Genomic DNA, 21,159 nt, shown 5'->3' with positions numbered 1-21,159 from the left:
TGAATACTTAGAGTTGGGACATAAATTGGGAGATACACATCTATTTCTCATGGAAATTCTAATGGACAAGCATGCCCTGAAATTGGCTAGCAATTTTCATCTTCCAAAGAGCGGATTTCCACTGCCAGGAACCCTGCATGAACATTTTTGACACTAAGCTCAGTGCTGAGACTTTGCAGATACACTGTAGTTATCTGCAGGCTTACACAGGACAAGTTATATAGATTACCATCTAGTCCAGTTCCATGATCAAACAGTGTAACTCAACTGTGTACCATAAAGGTTCCTCCTAACTACCCCTCAACTACTCTCTGAGTATCCTTCTGTAATTGACCTGACAATCCCCAAACTAACCCATCAACCCTCCACAACCCTATCCAACTACCCTCAATAAAACCTAACTATCCTTAGAAATGACCCAATTAGTCCCTGACCAGATCATGCTACCTTCTGACAAGACTAGACCATCGCTGACCTGGCCAAACCAGCTTCACAGCCATATCTAATTGTATGAGCCAATGACTCTTAGACCCATCTAACCCAGCCACTGCCTCCCCAGAAAGGATCTTATTAGCACCCTGACTCAGACCTAACTAATCTCAAAAGAAGTCAAATACTCATCCACAACCACACCCAACCATCCTCAGCCTAATCCAACTACCCCTCAATCCGAGTAAACCTCAAGAAGTTAATTATCTTCAACCAACCACACAACTGGCAAAACTGACCGGTCAAGCTCCCACTACAACTTTAACAGCACCTGACCGTCCGATAGGCCTCCCAACCCAATCTGCTCACAGTCCACCTGACAATCACTGATGCAAGTAGCTGCTCACTCCCCTTAATCATTTATCCATGTCTGTTATTCACAGACAGATTCACCCATTCACCTTTCAATAACTCATTCTTTCATGGAAAGATTTGGAACTTTAACTGTGCAGCTACTGCTAGGGAAAGAGGGCAAGTCCTTCCTTCGTCCACCTCTATTTGAGTTCAATGAACTTGCAAGGGAATGTTTGCACCAACCCTTTGTTGCTTCAACTGGGATTTGAACGTATAGATGTAAAATCATAAAAGAGGTGGGTTGCAGAAATCTTTGTGAACAGTATCAATGAGCTCAGCACTAATGCTGGCTGTAAGTCCTGAGCATAGGCTTATTAATTAAAATAACCATACTCCTGTTGAACAAGTGCTTAAATGAGCTAAAAATGGTGCTAATCAGCTATCAGTTGGAGTTAAAGTCAAGTTAAAGATGCTGATTATAATATGTTAAGTGATCTAAATATCTCAGGTGAAAACAGATGTGCAAAGACTTTATTTACCTGAATTATGTATACCGAGTGCAATAGCAAGCTTAAACAAATGACATCTTATTACAATTCAACTACCTTTTGTAATCTGTGCACCCAATCAACTATAGTCCCCATTTAGTGGTGGTAATTTATAGTTTGTGCTAAGCACTCCATTTCTAACGATTCAATCATGATATTCGTACTGTGAAACATTTTGAAATGCCCTGAGGCCCCAAAAGGTGCAATACAAATGCAAACCTTTTCTTGCTTTATCAAAAGAAGTCTTTTCCTATCACATTGAAGCCTTTCCGAAATTGCGTAAAGATACAGATATATTAAATGTTTCTGAATCACGTACCATAAGGTTTGTAGGCTCCTGTTTACTTTGAGCATATTTCCGAACCACCTCGCTGCTTCATTGTCCAGTTTGTTTGCTGTAAGCCTAATTTAGAAAAGTCACATTTTCAGAATATTACCAAACTCTGCCGTGGCTAACTGAGGTTTGGTGAAGAGATTATTAATGTGAGCGTTCGGTAAAGTTAAAATGTATTATTCAGAAAGTACCATCCCTGAAATGCCAGTTTTCATTTTTGTAATCTGTTTACTTCCAATAAAAATTCCTCCCGTTTTGCCACAGCTTTCCAACCAAATACATCTGGATAAAGGAGTATTAGGAAGTGGAAAGCCCTTTCGCCGGACCATTATTCTATCTTACTGTTCTGTTCTGCAACTCTTTTTTTCCAGCCTGCCTCTCTTAGGTTCATTTTTTTTTCTCCTTGCTTGTTCAAGGATGTGGGATTTGTTTGGTGAGCCAACATTTATTCCCAGTTCCTAAATGGGCAGGTGATAATGAGTTGCCTTCTTGGTCTGCTGAAGTCCATGAGGGTTAGTGAAAGGATAGCGCTGTTTAGGAAGACAATTGCAGGGGGTTTGACCCAGTGGCACCAAAGAACTTACATCATTCCAAGTCAAGACAGCATGTTATTTGGAAGGGAACCTGCAGGTGGTGAGGCTCTCATGCATCTGCTGCCATTGCTCATCCACATGATAAAGATGGTGGGTTTTGAAATTTTGCAGAGTAAGCTATCTTCTAGGCATGAGTATGGTGCCATTGTAAAGCTTTAACCTTATTTTTGTGGGTTTCATTTTTGGATCATCATGTTGAACCACTTTGCACAAGTCTGTGAATTTCATGTTGCATGATGACCAGTGTTTATCAGATGTTTTATGTTGATCTGATGTTCTCTTTCTGTAACCCTCATTCCAATAGCGTGGGAGTGAGCAAAAATCCCTGTCATTTAGAATGCTGGTCAAAAACACGCCAATTTTTAACAGAATTTTTAAAACAAAAGACAACGCTCTGGAATGTGCAATCACAGGGATAGCTGTCTGGAATCATGGTTCAGTTAGAAATCTTATTCATGCCTCAGCCCTAAAGGAACAATGAGCCAGACTTAAAACAACAACTTCAGACATCTTGGACTCTTCAGAGGTACTAAGGCATTCAACTTCAATTAATATTCATTCGCAGAAATACTGGACATTCTGCTGAATCAAAATACATTTACACTTACTGTAAACCATCAGGAAGCTAATTCACCACAAAAGAGGTCAACAGAAATACAATGGAGAACACAGATTTGAGTGGTGATAACAGAGCACACAGTCTGCATAGCTGCTAGCCCTGGTCTGGGAGGGGGAGGGAGAGGGCCATTCCTGCAGCTGCCAACGGAAGAGGGATTCCAGACAGTTACTCTCCCCGAGAACTATCTGCACAGCTATTTCCCTGTAACCCACCGACACAGGGCTGTTCCATAACTGGAACCAACAGCAACCGAACACGACCAGCAGATCTGATGACCGACGACCTGCGAAAACCACCAACATGACTGACAAGGCCTCAGACACATCCTGAGGGAAAAACCAGCTCGCAAGCACCACAAAGTAAGAAAACACAAGTTCTCAAAACAGACTGAACACCGTCTGAAGTCTTCAGTGAAGCATTGGCTACAGCAAGTGGAAACAGATTCTATTATGCTGCTTGGCCTGCTGTGTTCATCTAACTCCACACTTTGTTATCTCTAACAGCTGTATTTCAAAATTGTGTTTATCCCCAGTGGTAAGCCTATTTCCTTGAGACCCAAAGTATCCAACCCAGATAGCAGGGAGGGGAAGGTTGGTTGGTGGCAGTGCAGGGCACCCCAAAGTCTGGAAGTCTGATTAAAATGTCTGTGTTTGAAACTACTGTTTAGTTTCTAATAGTAATTAGCCTGTATTGAGTTAATAACTGATAATGTCAGTTTCACTGTTTCGAATTTGCTTTTTTTTAACTCAGGTATTTTATTCACCTTAGTTTTATTTCCCTGTTTATTACTTACACTTTTTATTTGTTGTGATATACTCGCCTTTGCATTTAATTAGCACAGAGATTCTTTGCCCTGAAACACCTCTCTAATGCCTTCTTCACTTCACCTTCCTAAATTAAGTCTAGTGTCAGAACCAGGGAGCTGGTGAACAATAAACCAGATAGCACTCCCTACAACAGTCACAAACCTTGGCTCACCTTTTAACTTGACTGAACCAACCTGCCGTATGGTGCATAGTCGTTCATCAGAACCTTCAGCCATTAACTCTCTGGTGGCCATCTGTACGTGCTCATCGTGCTTCTTTGTCGCTATGTGCAAAATGATCTGGCTTTTTGCAATGAGAACACTGGTTTCTCTGTGCTTGACATGCCTTCTTCTCTTTTGCATGATGTCTTCTGCAATGTGTGCATTCTGTCCTGTGTGTGATTATTCTGCTCTGTGTATCTGGAGCATCTGTCAGCCTAATACAGGACTTGCTTTGTGCTACCACGTAGTGCTCTGGTTGTTGATTCAAAAGATCGGCAATTCTGCACCACTCAGTTGCTCTCCTGGTGTAATTCTATGTTGTCTCAGGTTGTGTGTTTTTACTTTTGAATCTAAATCCTAATACAATCCTGTCTCTAACTAACTCACCCTCTAACTGTGCAAACGCACAGGTATCTGCTACCTAAGTAATGATATTACATTTTGATCAATAGACTATTTGTCTCTGTAATACACACCATTCACACATAATTCCTTTGGGGCTAAAACATGCTTTCAAAGCTTTTAAAATTTCTGCTCTTTTCTTTCTGACATTCAGAGACTTAGGGTGGAACCTATTCTGAAACAGTCTCCTCCCAACAGTGATAGAAGTGCCATGACTTGTACTTGTTCTGATTTACTCAAGAAATCCATTGCATTTCATAACTCGGCCATTATTCAAGGAAGAATTCCCGGTTCTACCTCATTTCCAAAGTTCCTGCCACAGTGGATAGCCAAGCACACTTCACTCAGCATGCCATTGAATGGTTTTGGCTTCTGAAGCCTACTGCTGTATTTAATCCTCACCAGGTCCATCCAGTTGCTCACATCCCCAGTAATTTAAGCAGGAACCAGTAGGTGAAAAGCTGGGTGTGGAGATACTAAGCGAATATTTGCGTCAGTATTCACTGTCTAGAAGGACATGGAAGCTAGGCAACTTGGGGAAATAAATGGTGATGTCTTGAAAAAATGTGACAGAAGAGGAAGTGCTGGAGGTCTTAAAATTCACAAAGCCAGGAAAATCCCTTGTCAAGTGCCTCCCAGAACTTTTTAGGAAGCTAGGGAAGAGATTGCTGGGCCCTTTGCTGAGCTATTTATCTCATCAATAGCCACGGGTGAGGTACCAGCAAGCTGGAGATTTGCTAATGTGGTGCCATTGTTTAAGAACGGTAGCAAGAAAAGCCAGGGAACTATAGACTGTTGAGCCCTACATCAGTGATGGTGGGGATTTGGAGGGGATTCTGAGGGACAGGATTTACTTGTATTTATACAGGCAAGGATTGATTAGGGATAGTCAACTTGGCTTTGTGCATGGAAAATCATGTTTTACTATCTTCATTAATTTTTCTATGAAGAGATAACAAAGAAGATTGTTGAAGGCACAACAACACACATTGTATATATGGACTTCAGCAAAGTTTTTGACAAGGTTCCACATGATAAGTAAGTAAAGTTAGATCACATGGGATCCAGAGGGACCAAGCCAATTGGATATAAAATTGGCTTGAAGTTAGGAGACAGAGGGTGATGGTGGATATTTGCTTTTTGGACTGGAGGCCTATGACCAGTGATATGGCAAAAGGATTGGTGCTGGGTTCACTTCTTCTTGTCATTTATACAAGCGATTTGGATGTGAATATAGCAGGTTAGTAAATTTGCTGATGACACCAAAATAGGTGGTGTAGTGGACAGTGAAGAAGATTATTTCAGAGTACAATGGAACCTTGATCAGATGGACCAGTGAGCTGAGGAGTAGCAGGTGGAGTTTAATTTAGATAAATAAGACGTTGTATTTTTATAAGGCAACCCAGAACAGGACTTATACACTTAATGGTAAGGTCCTGCTGAACAAAGAGACTTTGGGGTGCAAGTTCATAGTTCCTTGAAAGCAGAGCCACAGTTGGGCAGGGTGATGAAGAAGGCATTTGGTATGCTTGCCTTCATTGGTCAGAACATTGACTATGGGAGTTGAGATATAATGTTGTGGCCATACAGTATATTGGTGAGGCTGCATTTGGAATATTGTGTACAAATCTGGTCACCCTTCTATAATAAAGATGTTGTTAAACTTGAAAGGTTATAGGAAAGATTTACAAGAATGTTGCCAGGACTGGAGGGTTTGAGCCATATGGAGAGGCTAAATAGGCTGGGCTTCTTTCCTTGGAGCATCGTAGGCTGAACCTAATGGAGGTTTATGAATTCATGAGGGACACAGATAGGGTAAATAGACAAGGTCCTTTTCTTTGGGTAGAGCGGGTTCAAAGCTACAGGATGTAAATTTAGGGTGACAGCGGAGAGATTTAAAAAGGTCTTGAGGAGTAACTTTTTCACACAGAGGGTGGCGTGGGTATGGAACAAGCTGCCAGAGGAAGTGGTGGAGGCTGGTATAACATTTAAAACGCATTTGGATGGGTATGTGAATAGGAAGGGTTTAAAGGGATATGGGCTAGATGCTAGCAAATGAGACTAGGTCAGAGTAATAAAATGTGAGGTTGGATGAACACAGCAGGACCAGCAGCATCTCAGGAGCACAAAAGCTGATGTTTCGGGCCTAGACCCTTCATCAGAGAGGGGGAGGCGGGCCTCTCTCCCTATTTATTCCAGAACCCTCACCCCATCCCCCTCTCTGATGAAGGGTCTAGGCCCAAAATGTCAGCTTTTGTTCTCCTGAGATGCTGCTTGGCCTGCTGTGTTCATCCAGCCTCACATTTTACTATCTTGGATTCTCTAGCATCTGCAGTTCCCATTATCAATGAAAATGAAGCTTAAGACATCTGCCTCATGATGGCAGTCATATGACTACACAAGACCAGGACAGACATTTGTAGGATAGCAAACGTTGTCCCCTTGTTCAAGGGGAGTAGAGACAACCCTAGTAATTATAGACCAGTGAGCCTTACTTCGGTTGTGGGTAAAATGTTGGAGAGGATTATAAGAGATAGGATTTATAATCATCTAGAAAGGAATAATTTGGTTAGGGTTAGTCAACACGGTTTTGTGTAGGGGAAGTCGTGCCTGATGAACCTTATTGAGTTCTTTGAGAAGGTGACCAAACAGGTGGATGAGGGTAAAGCGGTTGACGTGGTGTATATGGATTTCAGTAAAGCATCTGATAAGGTTCCCCATGGTAGGCTATTGCAGAAAATACAGAGGCATGGGATTGAGGGTGATTTAGCAGTTTGGATCAGAAATTGGTTAGCTGTGAGAAGATAGAGAGTGGAGGTTGATGGGAAATATTCATCCTAGAGTTCAGTTACTAGTGGTGCACTGCAAGGATCTGTTTTGGGGCCACTGCTGTTTGTCATTTTTATAAATGACCTGGATGAGGACGTAGAAAGATGGGTTAGTAATTTTGTGGATGACACTAAAGTTGGTGGAGTTGTGGATAGTGTGGAAGGATGTTGCAGGTTACAGAGGGACATAAATAAGCTGCAGAGCTGGGCTGAGAGGTGGAAAATGGAGTTTAATGTGGAAAAGTGTGAGGTGATTCACTTTGGAAGGAGTAACAGGAATACAGAGTACTGGGCTAATGGTAAGATTCTTTGATGGTGTGGATGAGCAGAGAGATCTCGGTGTCCATGTGCATAGATTCCTGAAAGTTGCCATTCAGGTTGATACGGTTGTTAAGAAGATGTCAGGTGTGTTAGGTTTTATTGGTAGAGGGAATGAGTTTCAGAGCCATGAGGTCATGTTGTAGCTGTACAAAACTCTGGTGCGGCCGCACTTGGAGTACTGCGTACAGTTCTGGTTGCCACATTACTAGGAAAGATGTGGAAGCATTGGAAAGGATGCACCGGAGATTTACCAGGATGTTGCCTGGTATGGAGGGAAGGTCTTATGAGGAAAGGCTGAGGGACTTAAGGCTGTTTTCGTTAGAGAGAAGGAGATTAAGAGGTGACTTAATAAAGACATACAAGATGCTTAGAGGTTTAGACAGGGTGGAGAGTGAGAGCCTTTTTCCTCGGATGGTGATGGCTAGCACGAGGGGACATAGGTTTAAAGTGAGGGATGATAGATATAGGACGGAAGTCAGAGGTCGGTTCTTTACTCAGAGAGTAGTAAGGGCGTGGAATGCCCTGCCTGCAACAGTAGTAGGCTCACCAACTTTAAGGGCATTTAAATGGTCATTGGATAAACATATGGATGATAATGGAACAGTGTAGGATAGATGGGCTTCAAATTGGCTTCACAGGTCAATGCAACATTGTGGGCTGAAGGGTCTGTACTGCACTGTAATGTTCTATGTTCTATGTTCTCAATCCAAACAAAGAAGTGAGCCACAACACAATCCCCAGCTCTGAACTTATCCTTTACCTAAAAAAATTTAATTGACCTGAGCCATGAAAATTTCGGTTGGTTAAGAGGGACAAGCTTTCTAGATTCCTACTACCCTTTGAGTGAAGAAATGTTTCCTGATTTCACTCTTGAAAAGCCCAATCAATGTACTGCTTTATGCACCAGTATAGAATATGACACTGCAATTTTAGAGGCCGAGGTATGGAGTTTAAATGTATAACCACTCGCTTTATTCACTTATCAAATTAGCCATTTTGGTTGGTGTATCTTCCCTTACTTTTCCAAGGAGAAAGTGGGCCCAGAGATACAAGCATATCAGTTGTGTATATCATAGTGCCGCAAGAACTGAAGAAGTCGAATGGCGTAGAAAGAGAATATGAGTACAGGACAGGGACGTTTGGCTGCATGATTCCTGGGATGACATATGGGACTGACATATGAAGAGAGACTGGATCAGTTAGAACTATATACACCGGAGTTTAGAAAAATGAGGGAAAATATCATAGATACCTATAAAATTATAACAAGACTAGTCAGAGTCATTGCATGAAAGATGTTCCTGATGACCTAGGAGTGCAGAAACAGGGGTCATGTTCTAAGAATACGAGTGAGCCATTCAGGACTGAGATGAGGAGAAATAACTTCACTCAGGGAGTGGTGAGCATTTGGATTTCTCTGCCTCAAAAACAGTTGAGGCCAAAACATTAAATGTTTGCAAGGAGTTAGATATAGTTCTTAGGGTTAAAGGAATCAAATTCTAAGGGGCAAAAACAGGAATAGAGTATTGAGTTTGACGATCAGCCACGCTCATACTTAATGGCAGAACAGGGCTGAATGGTCTACTTCTGCTCCTATTTCCCATGCTTCTGTGATAGCATCATGCATGTGATATCCCCATATCGCCACACAATTTCTGCGAGGGAAAGAAAGAAAAAAAGATTCAGTTTTACACAAAAAAACTTGAGGAAATTAATTTCAACCCACTCCAAAACTTAAAGAAAAGTCCCGGAATTTTTGGCGAATATTTCTTAATTTCTTCATAAATGATTTCAATAGCAGGTCAGGCAATTAACAGCTAGAAAAGCGAGAGGAGCATTGGAGTCAGTGTAGACCAGCCAAACCTCAGGACTGTTCTTTAATATTTTTGCTGAACGAAAATCTACAAGAGCTACAACAACAGGGCAGAGGGTGGGAATACTGCAGTAATTAATTCATCTCTTGACTCTCCAAAATCTGTTCATCATCTACCAGACATGAGTCAGAATTGTGATGGAATACTATCCACTTGCCTGGATGACTGCAACTCCAACTGCATTCAAGAGGCTTGGCACTATCCAGGGCTAAACAGCCCATTTGACTGGTACCACATCTGTAAAAATCGCTCCCTCCACCACCAATGTTAAGTAGCAGTAGTGTGAATGATCTGCAGGATGCTCTGCAGAAATTCACCAATGGTTCTTAGCACCTTCCAGTCCCACTACCACATCCATCTAGAAAGACAAGGACAGCAGACACATGGGAACACCACCACCTGCAAGGTCCCCTCCAAGCTACTCTCCATCCTGACTTGGAAATATGTTGCCATACTGTCGCTGGGTCAAAATTCTGGAATACCCTTGCTATGGGCATTGTGGGTATACCCACGGTACATGGACTATACAGAAGTTCAAGAAGGCATTTCACCACCACTTTCTCAAGGGAGACTCTGGTTGGCAATAAAAGCCAGTGATGCCGACATCTCAGGAATGAATAGAAAAAAATCAATTTGAGTTTTAAAATGTCCAATTGATCTTGTTTTATTTTAGGAGGAGTACAGTGAAGAAAGTTCCTTTGTGTGAGATAGCTCCTTTTGCCTTATTACGAAGGTGAGATTCTGATCCAATTTTGGAACATCATCTTATGTTGCACCAACTTGACCTACTGCGTGAGGCTGACAACTTGAGCATCAATTCATGCGTTGAGAGGTGTATTACAGTCTAAAGTGATATTTTCTCAAGATCATTGTACAGACCAGAAGCGATTTCCATTGCACCTGAACTGCAGGCTTAATCCCAAGGTACACAATAAAAACTAATACCAGAGTGTCTTCAGGAAACTGTTGTCTTCCAATGCTGCAGCTAAATATTTACCTCCCTCTGTGGAAATGCCATTTGCTGCAAGACTATGGAATAAATACATTTAATTAAAAGATAACAAATTGTAGACACAATTCACAGCATACCATATATTCCAAATATAATTACTTTTTTATTTCCTCAGAAAGCAGTAACCATGAGTATGCAAAATCGCAATCTTTCCATTCAGGTTAAGTGTGACCCACTGTTGGCTGTTTTAACAATTTCATTTATAACTGCCACATTGCTAAGAATGAAGGAGCTTTGAAAAAAAGATAGGAAGCAAAAGGTAATATCCCAGTTGATAAGGTGGCTTAAAACACAGAGAGAGATAGAGAGAGCCGAGGGGCTGGTGAGATCAATAGGCAAGGTCAAGAAGTGGGAGAACGCAGAGACAGGAGACCATCATTATTTCAAGTTTGATTCACACCAATGCATTTTTTGCAGTCACGATTATCCGAGTAACTTGTATTTCAAAGATCTTCAGATTACCTATATATTTTAAAGTTCGAATAACAGTGGTGGAGATTTGGATACACTGCCTGGGAGAGTACTTGAGGTGGGTAACTTCACAAGGTTTTGTTCACAAGGCTCTAAAAAGTATTTGAATGAACACTTAAAAAGTCATAACATTCAGGGCTATGGGCCTAATGCTGGAAAGTGGGACAAGTGTGGATTTAGTGGAGTTTTGGTAGTATAGACTTAATGAGTCAAAGGACCTCTTCAGTACTGTAGGGCTCTGTAAAAAGCAAACCGAAGAAGTTCCAAAGATGAGTCACACCAGCTCAAAATTTTAACTCGGTTTCTCTCTACACAGATGTTGCCAGACTTGCTGAGTTTCTCTTGCACTCTGTTGTTTGCATTGTAAAATTCTCTCACTTCTTTAGTTGTGACCTGAAACCTAAACTGTGGATGAACTGAAATTTATTTATGTTACTTATACACCATGTCATATTGTGAAAATTTGTAAAAGACTGCTGTTCTCTAAGTTTTGTCAAAGGATGCAAAAAATATGATCTCTAGAAAGTATTTAATCTTAGTTCTATTTGCCAAAATTTGGCCCATATCCCTCTAGACCCTCCATATTCATGTACCCATCCAGATACATTTATTTAAACGTTGTAATTGTACCAGCCTTCACCACTTCCTCTGGCAAATCATTCCGTACACGCACCACCCACTGTGTGAAAATGTTGCCCCTAAGGTCCCTTTTAAATCTTTCCTCTCTTACCTTAAACCTTTCTCCTCTAGCTTTGGCCTCCCCTACCTGGGGGAAAAGACCATGGCTATTCACCCCAGCCATGCCCCTCATGATTTCTCTTGTTGTTCCCTTTAGGATTTGGTATGCTTGCAACTCTGTACTGATGAGCTTCAACTGCATCCCTATTTTTCAGCATTGCAACTAAACATCATGAGGCACTTTACAAGACTATAACTACATAAAATTAGACAACAATCCATTTAAGGAAATATTAGGACAGGTGCCCAACTATTGGGTCGAAAAGTTATGTTCTAAGAGACATTTCAAAGGATTGGAGTGAGAAAGAGAGCTTCAGGGAGGGAATTCGCAAACTCTGAACCTAGACAGCTGAGGGCACAGCCATTAATATTTTGATGAAGGGAATTAGGGAAATGCAAGTGTTTGAAATTGGAGGAGGGCAGAATTCTGACTGTGTCGCAACTGGTGGCAATTTATCATGACAGCCAAGTTAGAGTAACAGTATGTCTAAATATGATCTTTTAAATCTCCGAAAGCCAAACTCCATGGATATATCAGCACTTATTAATGTTCAGACTTCAATCTTTGTCATCAAAACTCTGTTGGAAATCTGATTACCTGAGCTCTTTTACAGAAGGATGGTTTCTTAAAGCTTGAGCAAAAGCTTCAGCACCCAAGTCTCCGACTTGATTCCCCCACATCCTGCGTTTCAATTCAAGATCCACAGTCATTCAGCTGGAAAACTTTCACATTATACAAAATGGCATGCAATTTATGACCAAATCACATACTTAAATGAGATACAACAGGGACTTTTCTCTTTGCCTCTGCACTGGTGTGTTTTGCACTACTTTGTGTTCAAGGCTCTGAAATCAGGTTTGAAATCCATGATCTTCTAATTTAGAAGCAAGAGTATTACCATTGAACCAAAGCTGATACCTTTGGAAATACCAAAACAAGTCCACGATTCATTTCAGTGATAATGATCTCAGGCCCTTGGAATATCAACACAGCTTTCAAAGAGAGGCTATAAGTTATCAATCCTATGGAATAGTCGTTGCTTTGTAGAAAGGACATTATGTACAGCACATGCCAACAAAATTTTGTGCAGCCTCTTTACTGAGCTCAAGAAGCAAACTAAATTGGTCATCAAAGCCTTCGTTATCCTTTGTGTGACTGTTCCCAGCACATTCTTAAACTGTTTCACCACGATAGCACCTTGTGCTGAAGTTATTTTCACAAGGTGTTGGAGTTGAATACACAATCTTGGCCACTTCAGAAGCTCTTTAGCAACAAATATATCCAAGGAAAATTACAACTAACCTGCACACAAAAATAAAGCTCCAAAATAAAATGTCTTAGCAACAATAAAAGTTGAAGTAACTCTGAATCCGAGAACATGACCCTAACGTGAATATTTGGGTCATTTCTTAAAACCAATATTTTAAAAAATGTACATTTTTTTTGAATTTAACAATTCAAACATGCGACACCTCATTTTTCATCCTTTCCCTTACTCACCAGAGATGTTTGAATGTCTTACTTTTCTGAACTGCTTGTGCCAGTCTTTTCCCTCCTTCAGATGTAATCATGTTGTAGCCAATGCTTTAAATCCACAAACAAGAAAACAATTAGTTAAACATTTTCTCTTCTTCATCACTGTGTCTTTTGTTATCAAAGGATCTTCACAGAAGCTGGGATTGAAATCTTATGACATTCCTTAGGAATGCTTGGTGTGTACTCTAGCCTCTTTATTGTAACAGGATCCTAAAAAAAATTACTTGGTGAATTGTATATTCTCATCACTCATGATCTTTGGTTTACTCTCAAAAGTGGTTCACAGGAACTTATTTTCTGATAGTGATGAATCAAAAAATAGTTATATAAATTAAATACATTAAATTCAGTGTGGGTAGGTGTTCATACTAACCGATTCAAAGATTAAGCTTCTGGGAACCACATTCTGAGATAGACACAATTTTCATCAATACAAGAATTAATAACTAATCCCTCATTATTTTCTCAAATGGAGAAGGACATTTGACAGCAATGATTAACACAAGCAACGTTTAAATAGGAATAGATATCCTGGTGATTCTCAGGAACTGTTATGGTAACTGTAATGATGTGATGTTTGTCTTAACAATTCAGATTAAAAGACTAGAGCAATGTTTTTTCTGTATTTATAGAAGGCTTTCTTGAAGAAATTTGTGTGAAGTTTCAAATCATTCCACCCTCTGTCAGACACCATCTGCTGACTGATAGGCCTAGCTTAGGTCTCAGGTTAGGGTATGTTGTTGCTTTTAGATGCTAGGTTTGGTAAAAAGATGCACAGAATATTTCTAAGCTGTCTCTGCACCACACTTCCAAATAGTTTAATAGTTAATCAAAGACAAATCAGCCACAAAGAGAGTTGAAAGTGATGTGAAATAAATGAGTTGATTGAATTAACTTAATGGTCACAACAGGCCCATGAGAGCCTCACAGTAAGAGTTGCATTGATTGTGACTAATGATGATGATTAATAATTTAGAAGTGGCATCTTTCATGCAAGGATTCAGTCTGAATATTTTTACAATCTTGCTGCAAACATGTCAGATCCCTGTAGCGCTCTGAATTCTAATTTAGACTTTTATTTATTCATTGGCTAAAGGCGTTGCTGGCTATACAGCATTTATTGCCCACCCCTAATTGCGCAAAGGGCAATTAAGAGTCAAACACTTTGCTATGGGTCTGGAGTCACATGTAGGCCAGATGGCAGTTTCCTTCCCTCAAGGACATTAGTGAACCAGATAGGTTTTTCCCAACAATTGACAATGGATTTACGGTCATCATTAGGCTCTTACATCCTGATATTTATCAAATTCAAATTCCACCATCTGCTGTGGCAGGATTTGAACGTGGGTCCCTTGAACATTATGTGGGTCTCTGGATTAACCGTTCAGCAATAATACCTCTAGGCCAGCGCGTTCTTCTTTGCATTACAGTTCTTTCTCGAATGTGTGTCAACGTACATGTGATTCTTTACACGTGTAATCTTGTTTCTATTTCTATTATTGTGTGAGATTCTAATCTGACAAATTCATGACTAGATGGAACTACACATCAGAAAGGAGATGCTTCCTGATGTAACAGAAACTGAAAGGGAAACGTTATCACCGCTGCACACCACACACACACACACACACACACACACACACACACACACACACACTTTCATGCACGCAGCTGATGGGCTGTTTTGACAATACTGTGGATTTAGCAACCAGCAACTATTTGCATGACACCATCCCATGCCTTTTTAGTCTTAAAAATAAGACACTGCGTAACTTGGCCTCTAACTACACGAATAGTATAGTTTTAGATTGATGTTCTGTATGAACTAATTGAAGCAAACCCACTTACGCCAATTTGAGTAGACTTGGACATTCATCAATAAGTGTTGAAACATACTGGGCACCAGCGTCAGTAATCTGATTTTTGTATAAGCTGGAAAAACAGATATGAATAAAGACATTACACAATGATAATGGGGTCTTGCACAGAGAAAATATAGTAACAATCCCACTCGAATCAGCAATCGCTGGTTGCTGATCATTAGGAAGAACAATCTATCCTCCTTCAATTTTCCAAGACCTCAGTAATACCTGAGTTCTGCCTTCCAGCTTCTGTTTCTTATGCTCTTTGCAATGCCTACTTTATTCATTCTACCTTAATTTTACTTCATCCTTCAGGTCCAAAACTTTGGAATTTTATCCTTAAACTTCACCAATCATTTTCTCCCTTTAATCTCACTTGTAAATCTCCCATTTAAACAAAATTTTGAATATCAGTCCCAATGTCTTGTGTGCTTCAGTGGCAAATTTCCTCTCACAATTGTCTGATGTGTTATGGAGCCAGTAGAATCCCTACAGTGTGGAAGCAGGCCATTCGGCCTGTCGAGGCCACACCACCCGTTCTAAAGTGCATCCCTAACGATCCTTATAACCTGAGTTCCCCATAGCTAAACCATGTAGCCGGAACATCCCTGGACACTATGGGAAATTTAGCTTGGTCAATCCACCCAATTTTGCACATCTTTGATCATGGGAGAAAACCCGTGCAGACACAGGGAGAACAGGCTGAGGCTGGAATCAACTCTGGGTCCCTGCCACTACGAGGTAGCAATGCTGACCAATGAGTCACTATGCCACACAGATAAAGGCTGTTCAGCCCATCAAATGCATGCCAGTTCTCTGAAAATAAACCTAAAACAGTCCCATTCACTCACTTTACCATTTTATCCCTGCAAGTTTATTTCCCATTCAATTTCTCTTCAAAATCATTCATCATTTCAACTTTCACCTCCTTTGTGGACAGCAAAATCTGTATTAATAAATGAAATACATTGTTTTTAGTTCCATGCGTCTGAATCCTACAGCTTATTGCTCACCCTCCTGTCAAAAAAGTCAGCCACTGATGAAGCAACTTTGCAAAGATTGCCTGGATACAGATATTATGCTGTGGGTCAGCTTTACCAAGCTCAGTATGGCACCTCCTTACCCCTAGTGGAAAGAGGTACCACCTTCTAGTGTTGCCAATCAGGCTTTGTTTTGAGTCCCAGTAGCATCAGAACCCAGTATATATCCCAAACTCAGGTCAGACTAGATTTCTGAATTGGGAGGAATTGGTCATATAGGAGGGGTATCAACCTGGGGCCTGGTGCCCTTGATGAACACAGGGCACATTCCTTTCTTTTTTTTAAAAGGCTAGAATTGATGAAGAAGCAGCATGGATACTCTTTCTTGTCTCCCCTTGCCAACTTCATTATGGCAAGGTCAGTGTTATGTTCAATCACTTGGTTTATGACCAAGACCGATTTCCCAATAACAAGTCTTTTCAAAAGACAGATAGACTGCCAATTTCAGCGCCAGCCTGAGTACAATATTTTGCAAAACCGGCATGTTGACATTGGGTTTACAATCTGACATCAAACTGCCATCGAGATGATAGCAGTCCTGGTTTCAGAGTTTTATTTGGGCTGCCTTCTATTATTTATTTGTGCATGTTGTATTGTGTGAACAGCTGAAGGCAGATCTCCTAACAGTGTATGTAGACTTGAACATGTTGTGTAGCCTTTCACATCACAGTATGCCACAGCAATAGACTGATTGTCAACTCTAAATTAAATACAACGGAAAAGTCCAAAACTAGCTCATGTCAGAATCTTATCAGTAAAACAGAGGGAAGCAGACCTCAAAATCAGAGGCCCTTTGAATTAGATTAGGTAATTGATTCAATTAATGAATTAACCTTCCCTGAAAATGCCTTTCTCCTGAGCAAAGAGCAGAGGTGACAGAGAACTGAAATACAAAACAAAAATCCACCATTCTGATGACTGAAAGATATCCTTTATAGAAATACAAACTGTAATAAAAATCAACTTGTTGCAAACACATTGTCAACAGGAAACGTTCAAAATTTGCTAGCACCACAACACGAATTATTCAGAACAAAACTCCTCCCCAAATTAGAATCAGTTCTTACAAAATGTTTTCTGGAAAACAGTAACCAGTAACAGTTAAACACAGGCAGTGAAAAGCTTTTGCCCTGTGGCATTATTCTAAACAATCTCACAATTAAATTTGGCATCATAACTGTTCTAAAAACCTCATCATTTCTACAGTGTGGAGCCCACATTTGCACCCAGCACTCAAACCGAGGTCTAATTGAAATCTTGTAAGGACTAATAATTATCTATTGACTTTTATATATATTTTTGTAATAAAATCCTAAAACGTAACTCCTTACAGCTTCATCAGCTGGAATGCTGCCTTTAATGTCTTGCGAAGCTGTACGCCCAAAACTGTCTGTTGTTCCACACTTTCATTTAGAGTATAATTACCATTTTTAAAAACAAAAATCCACTACCTCACACTTACTGTCATTGAATTCCACGTTATATTTTTACACTACTCCTTCATTCTTCAGAAGAAATTGCTTACTCCCCCTACTTTGGTATAAACCATTAATTTCAATATTATTCCCCATATGTATCTATTTAGATATTGATCACATACAGCGAATAGAAGCTTGTACCTTAAACAATCAGATGTATCAATGCATGAACTTTATGGTAAAAATCCCTTATTGAAACACTTAATACAAATGGGAATTATCTATATACTGTTTGCAACGAATTCAACTGTCACTATATGTCCTAACTTTCAAGGGAAGAATGTAATCTGAATATCTTTTTACCTTGATAACTTACCCAAGAAATTGAACAATTTTATACTTTCTAAGTTCTTCGGATAGCACTTAGAACTCCCTCATCTGTGATTTGATTTGCATTCAACCTGAATAAAGTCACAGTAGGAGATATTAGGATGACCGAAGTAAACAAAGTCATATGGCACTATTTGTGACATTGCTGTGTACAAGATGACTGGTCCATTTCCTACAGCAATTACTACACTTCCAAAGTAATATCTTGATTGCAAAATGCTTTGGGAAATCTGAAGGTTCTGGAAGGTGTTCTTTAAGTGAAAATGTTTCCTCTCATAGAACCAAGATAACCAATCTGAGAGTTTGCTTTGGAAAAGTACGTGGTAATTTGGATCAACCAATGACCAGATTAAAAACTCATCCAACAAGGACCCGCTTGCTGTAATTTTCAAATGATTTCAAAGGGGTAGCTAGTGACCTCACCTAAAGCAAGAGAAGACCTCGGAGACTCTGCAAATAGCCATTTGTAGAATCAGTTGCATAACCAATGGGTGGAAAATGTGGCATGCACATTCCAACCCATTTATACTCAGGTTTTGGTAGTGTAAATGATTCCTGAAGGGTCAATGGAGGCCATTCACAAAATAGCCATTAAATATTTTTCTGTGCATTTTTGTGGGAACTGCAGGAAGCCTTGCTAGCCAGAGTTAACAATCTGTAGCATATTTGACCTGCATATGTACAATAGCATAAAATCTAAGCAAATGTAGTTTGAGAGTACAGATTCGCGCATCAGCAAAAACTATACCTTTTAGAGATTTATTCTTGGGAGGTAAATATTGCAGGTAAGCCTGGCATTGATGAACAATCACAAGTTTACTACAACTGAATGGTTTGATAGCCCACAGACCTGTGATTGGAGTCCACATAGACCAGGGACAGTGATGTTAATGAAACTGCTTTTAACAAAATTATAATCCTTCATGAGAGATTGCAATAAAAGTGAACATGAAGTGGAGTTTCTGCTTTTTTTTTATTTCTTGAATCATTTTTAAAGTGAAACAAAATTCCCCACAAGATTTACCACACATTCTTTGGCTTGTTAGTCTAGGCCCAGAATCAATTGAGCAGAAAAACTATTAGTCTATAGCTGTACCACATTTTACACTTTAAGCATTGTCAAGTTCTGATAAAAATAACTTTGTGAGAGATCCCTCTATGCATGCAGTTAAATAAATCTATTAGAAAAGATTCCTTTAAATTGCAAATCTGGTTAGTATACAGAGAACTGAAAACTAACATTCCCCTTGATCCACGCTTACATAGATGAACCTGCATGTAAGTAAACCCTCAGACACAATGAAAGAATAGAATGGACCCCCATTTCTGAAGACCCGAAACGTCAGCTTTCCTGCTCCTCTGATGCTGCCTGACCTCCTGTGTTCTTCCAGTTCCACACTGTGTTATCTCTGACTCCAGCATCTGCAGTTCTTACTATCTCTAAAAGAATAGAAGGATGTATTTATGTATCTTACCCGATAATGCGAAGTTTACTGAAGCAATGAATTAGTTCTCTCACTCCGTAGTCATTGATGTTGTTATTGTCTAACTCAAGCCCAATTGTTTCCTGAAGGTCGCGTAAAATAAAAGTGATTGCACTGCAGTCTGCTGAGTAGACATTGCAATAGGTGAACTTTATATAGTCTTGATGAATTTTCTTGGCAGCGGGTCTGGCTACTTCTTTGCTCTGCACTTCAAATATGCATCTCACCAGCCACTTGAAGCTTGGGACAGCTTGCATCCGATAGAAATCATTGTTCATGTATGTTTTCACACAGCCAACAAGGTAGGATTTCAATGCTGCTCTCTTCCTTTGAATGCTTATTTGGCAAGTTAAATGATTCAGTACATCTACCTTGGTTTTGGAAAGCAAGCCACAAAGAAAGAAAACAATTAGTTGAAAGTGTTCTTGGGACACGAGCAAGTGTTCTTTTGAACTCCTCTGGGTGTTTTTGCATGAGACTGAAGAGGTGAATGGACATGACTGCCCTCCATGTGGTATCTTGCCAGTAAAAGACATAATGATTTCCTTCGCACTAATTCTCTCATTAACAACTAGGAAAAGCGCAGTGAAAAATGACTGGAGGGTCAGATGAAGGAATTCATAAGTGGATTGGTTCCCACATCCATCATAGTGGCCTGCACTCTTGACAAAACCCAACTGTAAATCCTCCTCTGAGATGCCAGCTGCTGCAATTTGCTCCTGACTAAAGATAAAGTTATTGCTTTCAATTCCCTCTTTTGCCAATTTTCCCAAACTCATTAGAGAATCCCTCTTCGCTTTGAACGTCTCACTTTGACTTTTGTTTCTTTTGTTCAACCCCGTTTTGGAAGAACGGTTTAGGAAAACCTCCAACATCAACAGGTAGATGTCAGTCAATGTTACATAATCCAATATTTGTTGGGAGTTACATTCCGACTGTAAGTGTTTGTAACATTTAAATATAATCCAGCAGAACAATGGCACTGAACATAAACTACACAGATGGGGGTTTGCCTCCAGCTGGGTCAAAACCAAAGTTTGATGGGGTTGATTTTTGAAGAACTTCTTCAAATATTGCAGTAAATTATCCTTTGTAAAGCCCTTTAGTGTCACTCTCTTTCTCACCATTCTCAATGGTAGGTTTGTGCCAGTTCTTGCCGTCAATAATTTTTTGGAACCTTTTAATAACTTTCCTCGGAGAAGATTCATCAACAGAGTGAGCGGATGTGTGGGGTCAAAGGGTGAAGAGACATCAGGGATATCACTCAGGTCGCAATCAACACTAATTTCATCAAACCCGTCCAGTGTGAAGAGAACAGAATCTGGGTGTTGTCGGATGTAACTAAATATCTCATCAGCGTCTTTGTCAGGGTAACAGTTGTATTTGAACAGTAAATCTCTGAGAGAAAATTTATCTTCCTCTCTAAAGCTATTGAACATTCGGCATCTAAATTTGAAGAAGAATTTAACATCAGCACAGAGCTCTCCTTTGGACCACAGGTTCTGAAGTCTCTGGAGCAGGATGGTCTTACCAACCCCAGCATCACCGGTTACAAACACTGTCTCTGCATCCTCGTTGATGATGCCTGTGTCACTGAACAAATCCTCCAAGTTGGAAATGGTTCCTTTGGTTTCATTGACTCCATTGATTAGTTCCATAAGAGTCTCAGTGTATGTATCATCCAGTAAGATGTCTTCTTTCTGGACATACGATGTGACGAACTTTGTTTCCCTTTTCAATTGACATCTAAGCTTTTCGGAATACTGACAAACTTGGAAATCAGAAATTTGAAATAAATGTTTTTAATCACAACAGAAAATATATTTCTTTGTTTTACACAAGTTAGGCCCCATTGTGTAATTTAGATCCCTACTTCTT

The 21,159-nt window shown here is 40.0% G+C and overlaps 1 protein-coding gene across 1 annotated transcript in view; it reads right to left on the bottom strand.

The window, feature by feature from the left end:
* The window catches only part of LOC132206632 (nucleotide-binding oligomerization domain-containing protein 1-like), a 39,648-nt gene that overhangs the window by 7,987 nt on the left and 10,502 nt on the right, over positions 1-21,159 (bottom strand). The window contains 8 exon segments of the mRNA XM_059641044.1: positions 1,651-1,734; positions 10,275-10,358; positions 12,149-12,232; positions 13,052-13,135; positions 14,936-15,019; positions 17,784-17,830; positions 17,832-17,868; positions 19,273-21,052. Coding sequence (XP_059497027.1) covers positions 1,651-1,734; positions 10,275-10,358; positions 12,149-12,232; positions 13,052-13,135; positions 14,936-15,019; positions 17,784-17,830; positions 17,832-17,868; positions 19,273-21,052 — 2,284 coding nt within the window.

Source organism: Stegostoma tigrinum, chromosome 2 (assembly GCF_030684315.1).
Source record: "Stegostoma tigrinum isolate sSteTig4 chromosome 2, sSteTig4.hap1, whole genome shotgun sequence".
Taxonomy (NCBI): Eukaryota; Metazoa; Chordata; class Chondrichthyes; order Orectolobiformes; family Stegostomatidae; genus Stegostoma; species Stegostoma tigrinum.
The sequence above is the reverse complement of the archived record's forward strand: the minus strand, read 5'-3'. Positions and strand labels throughout refer to the sequence as shown.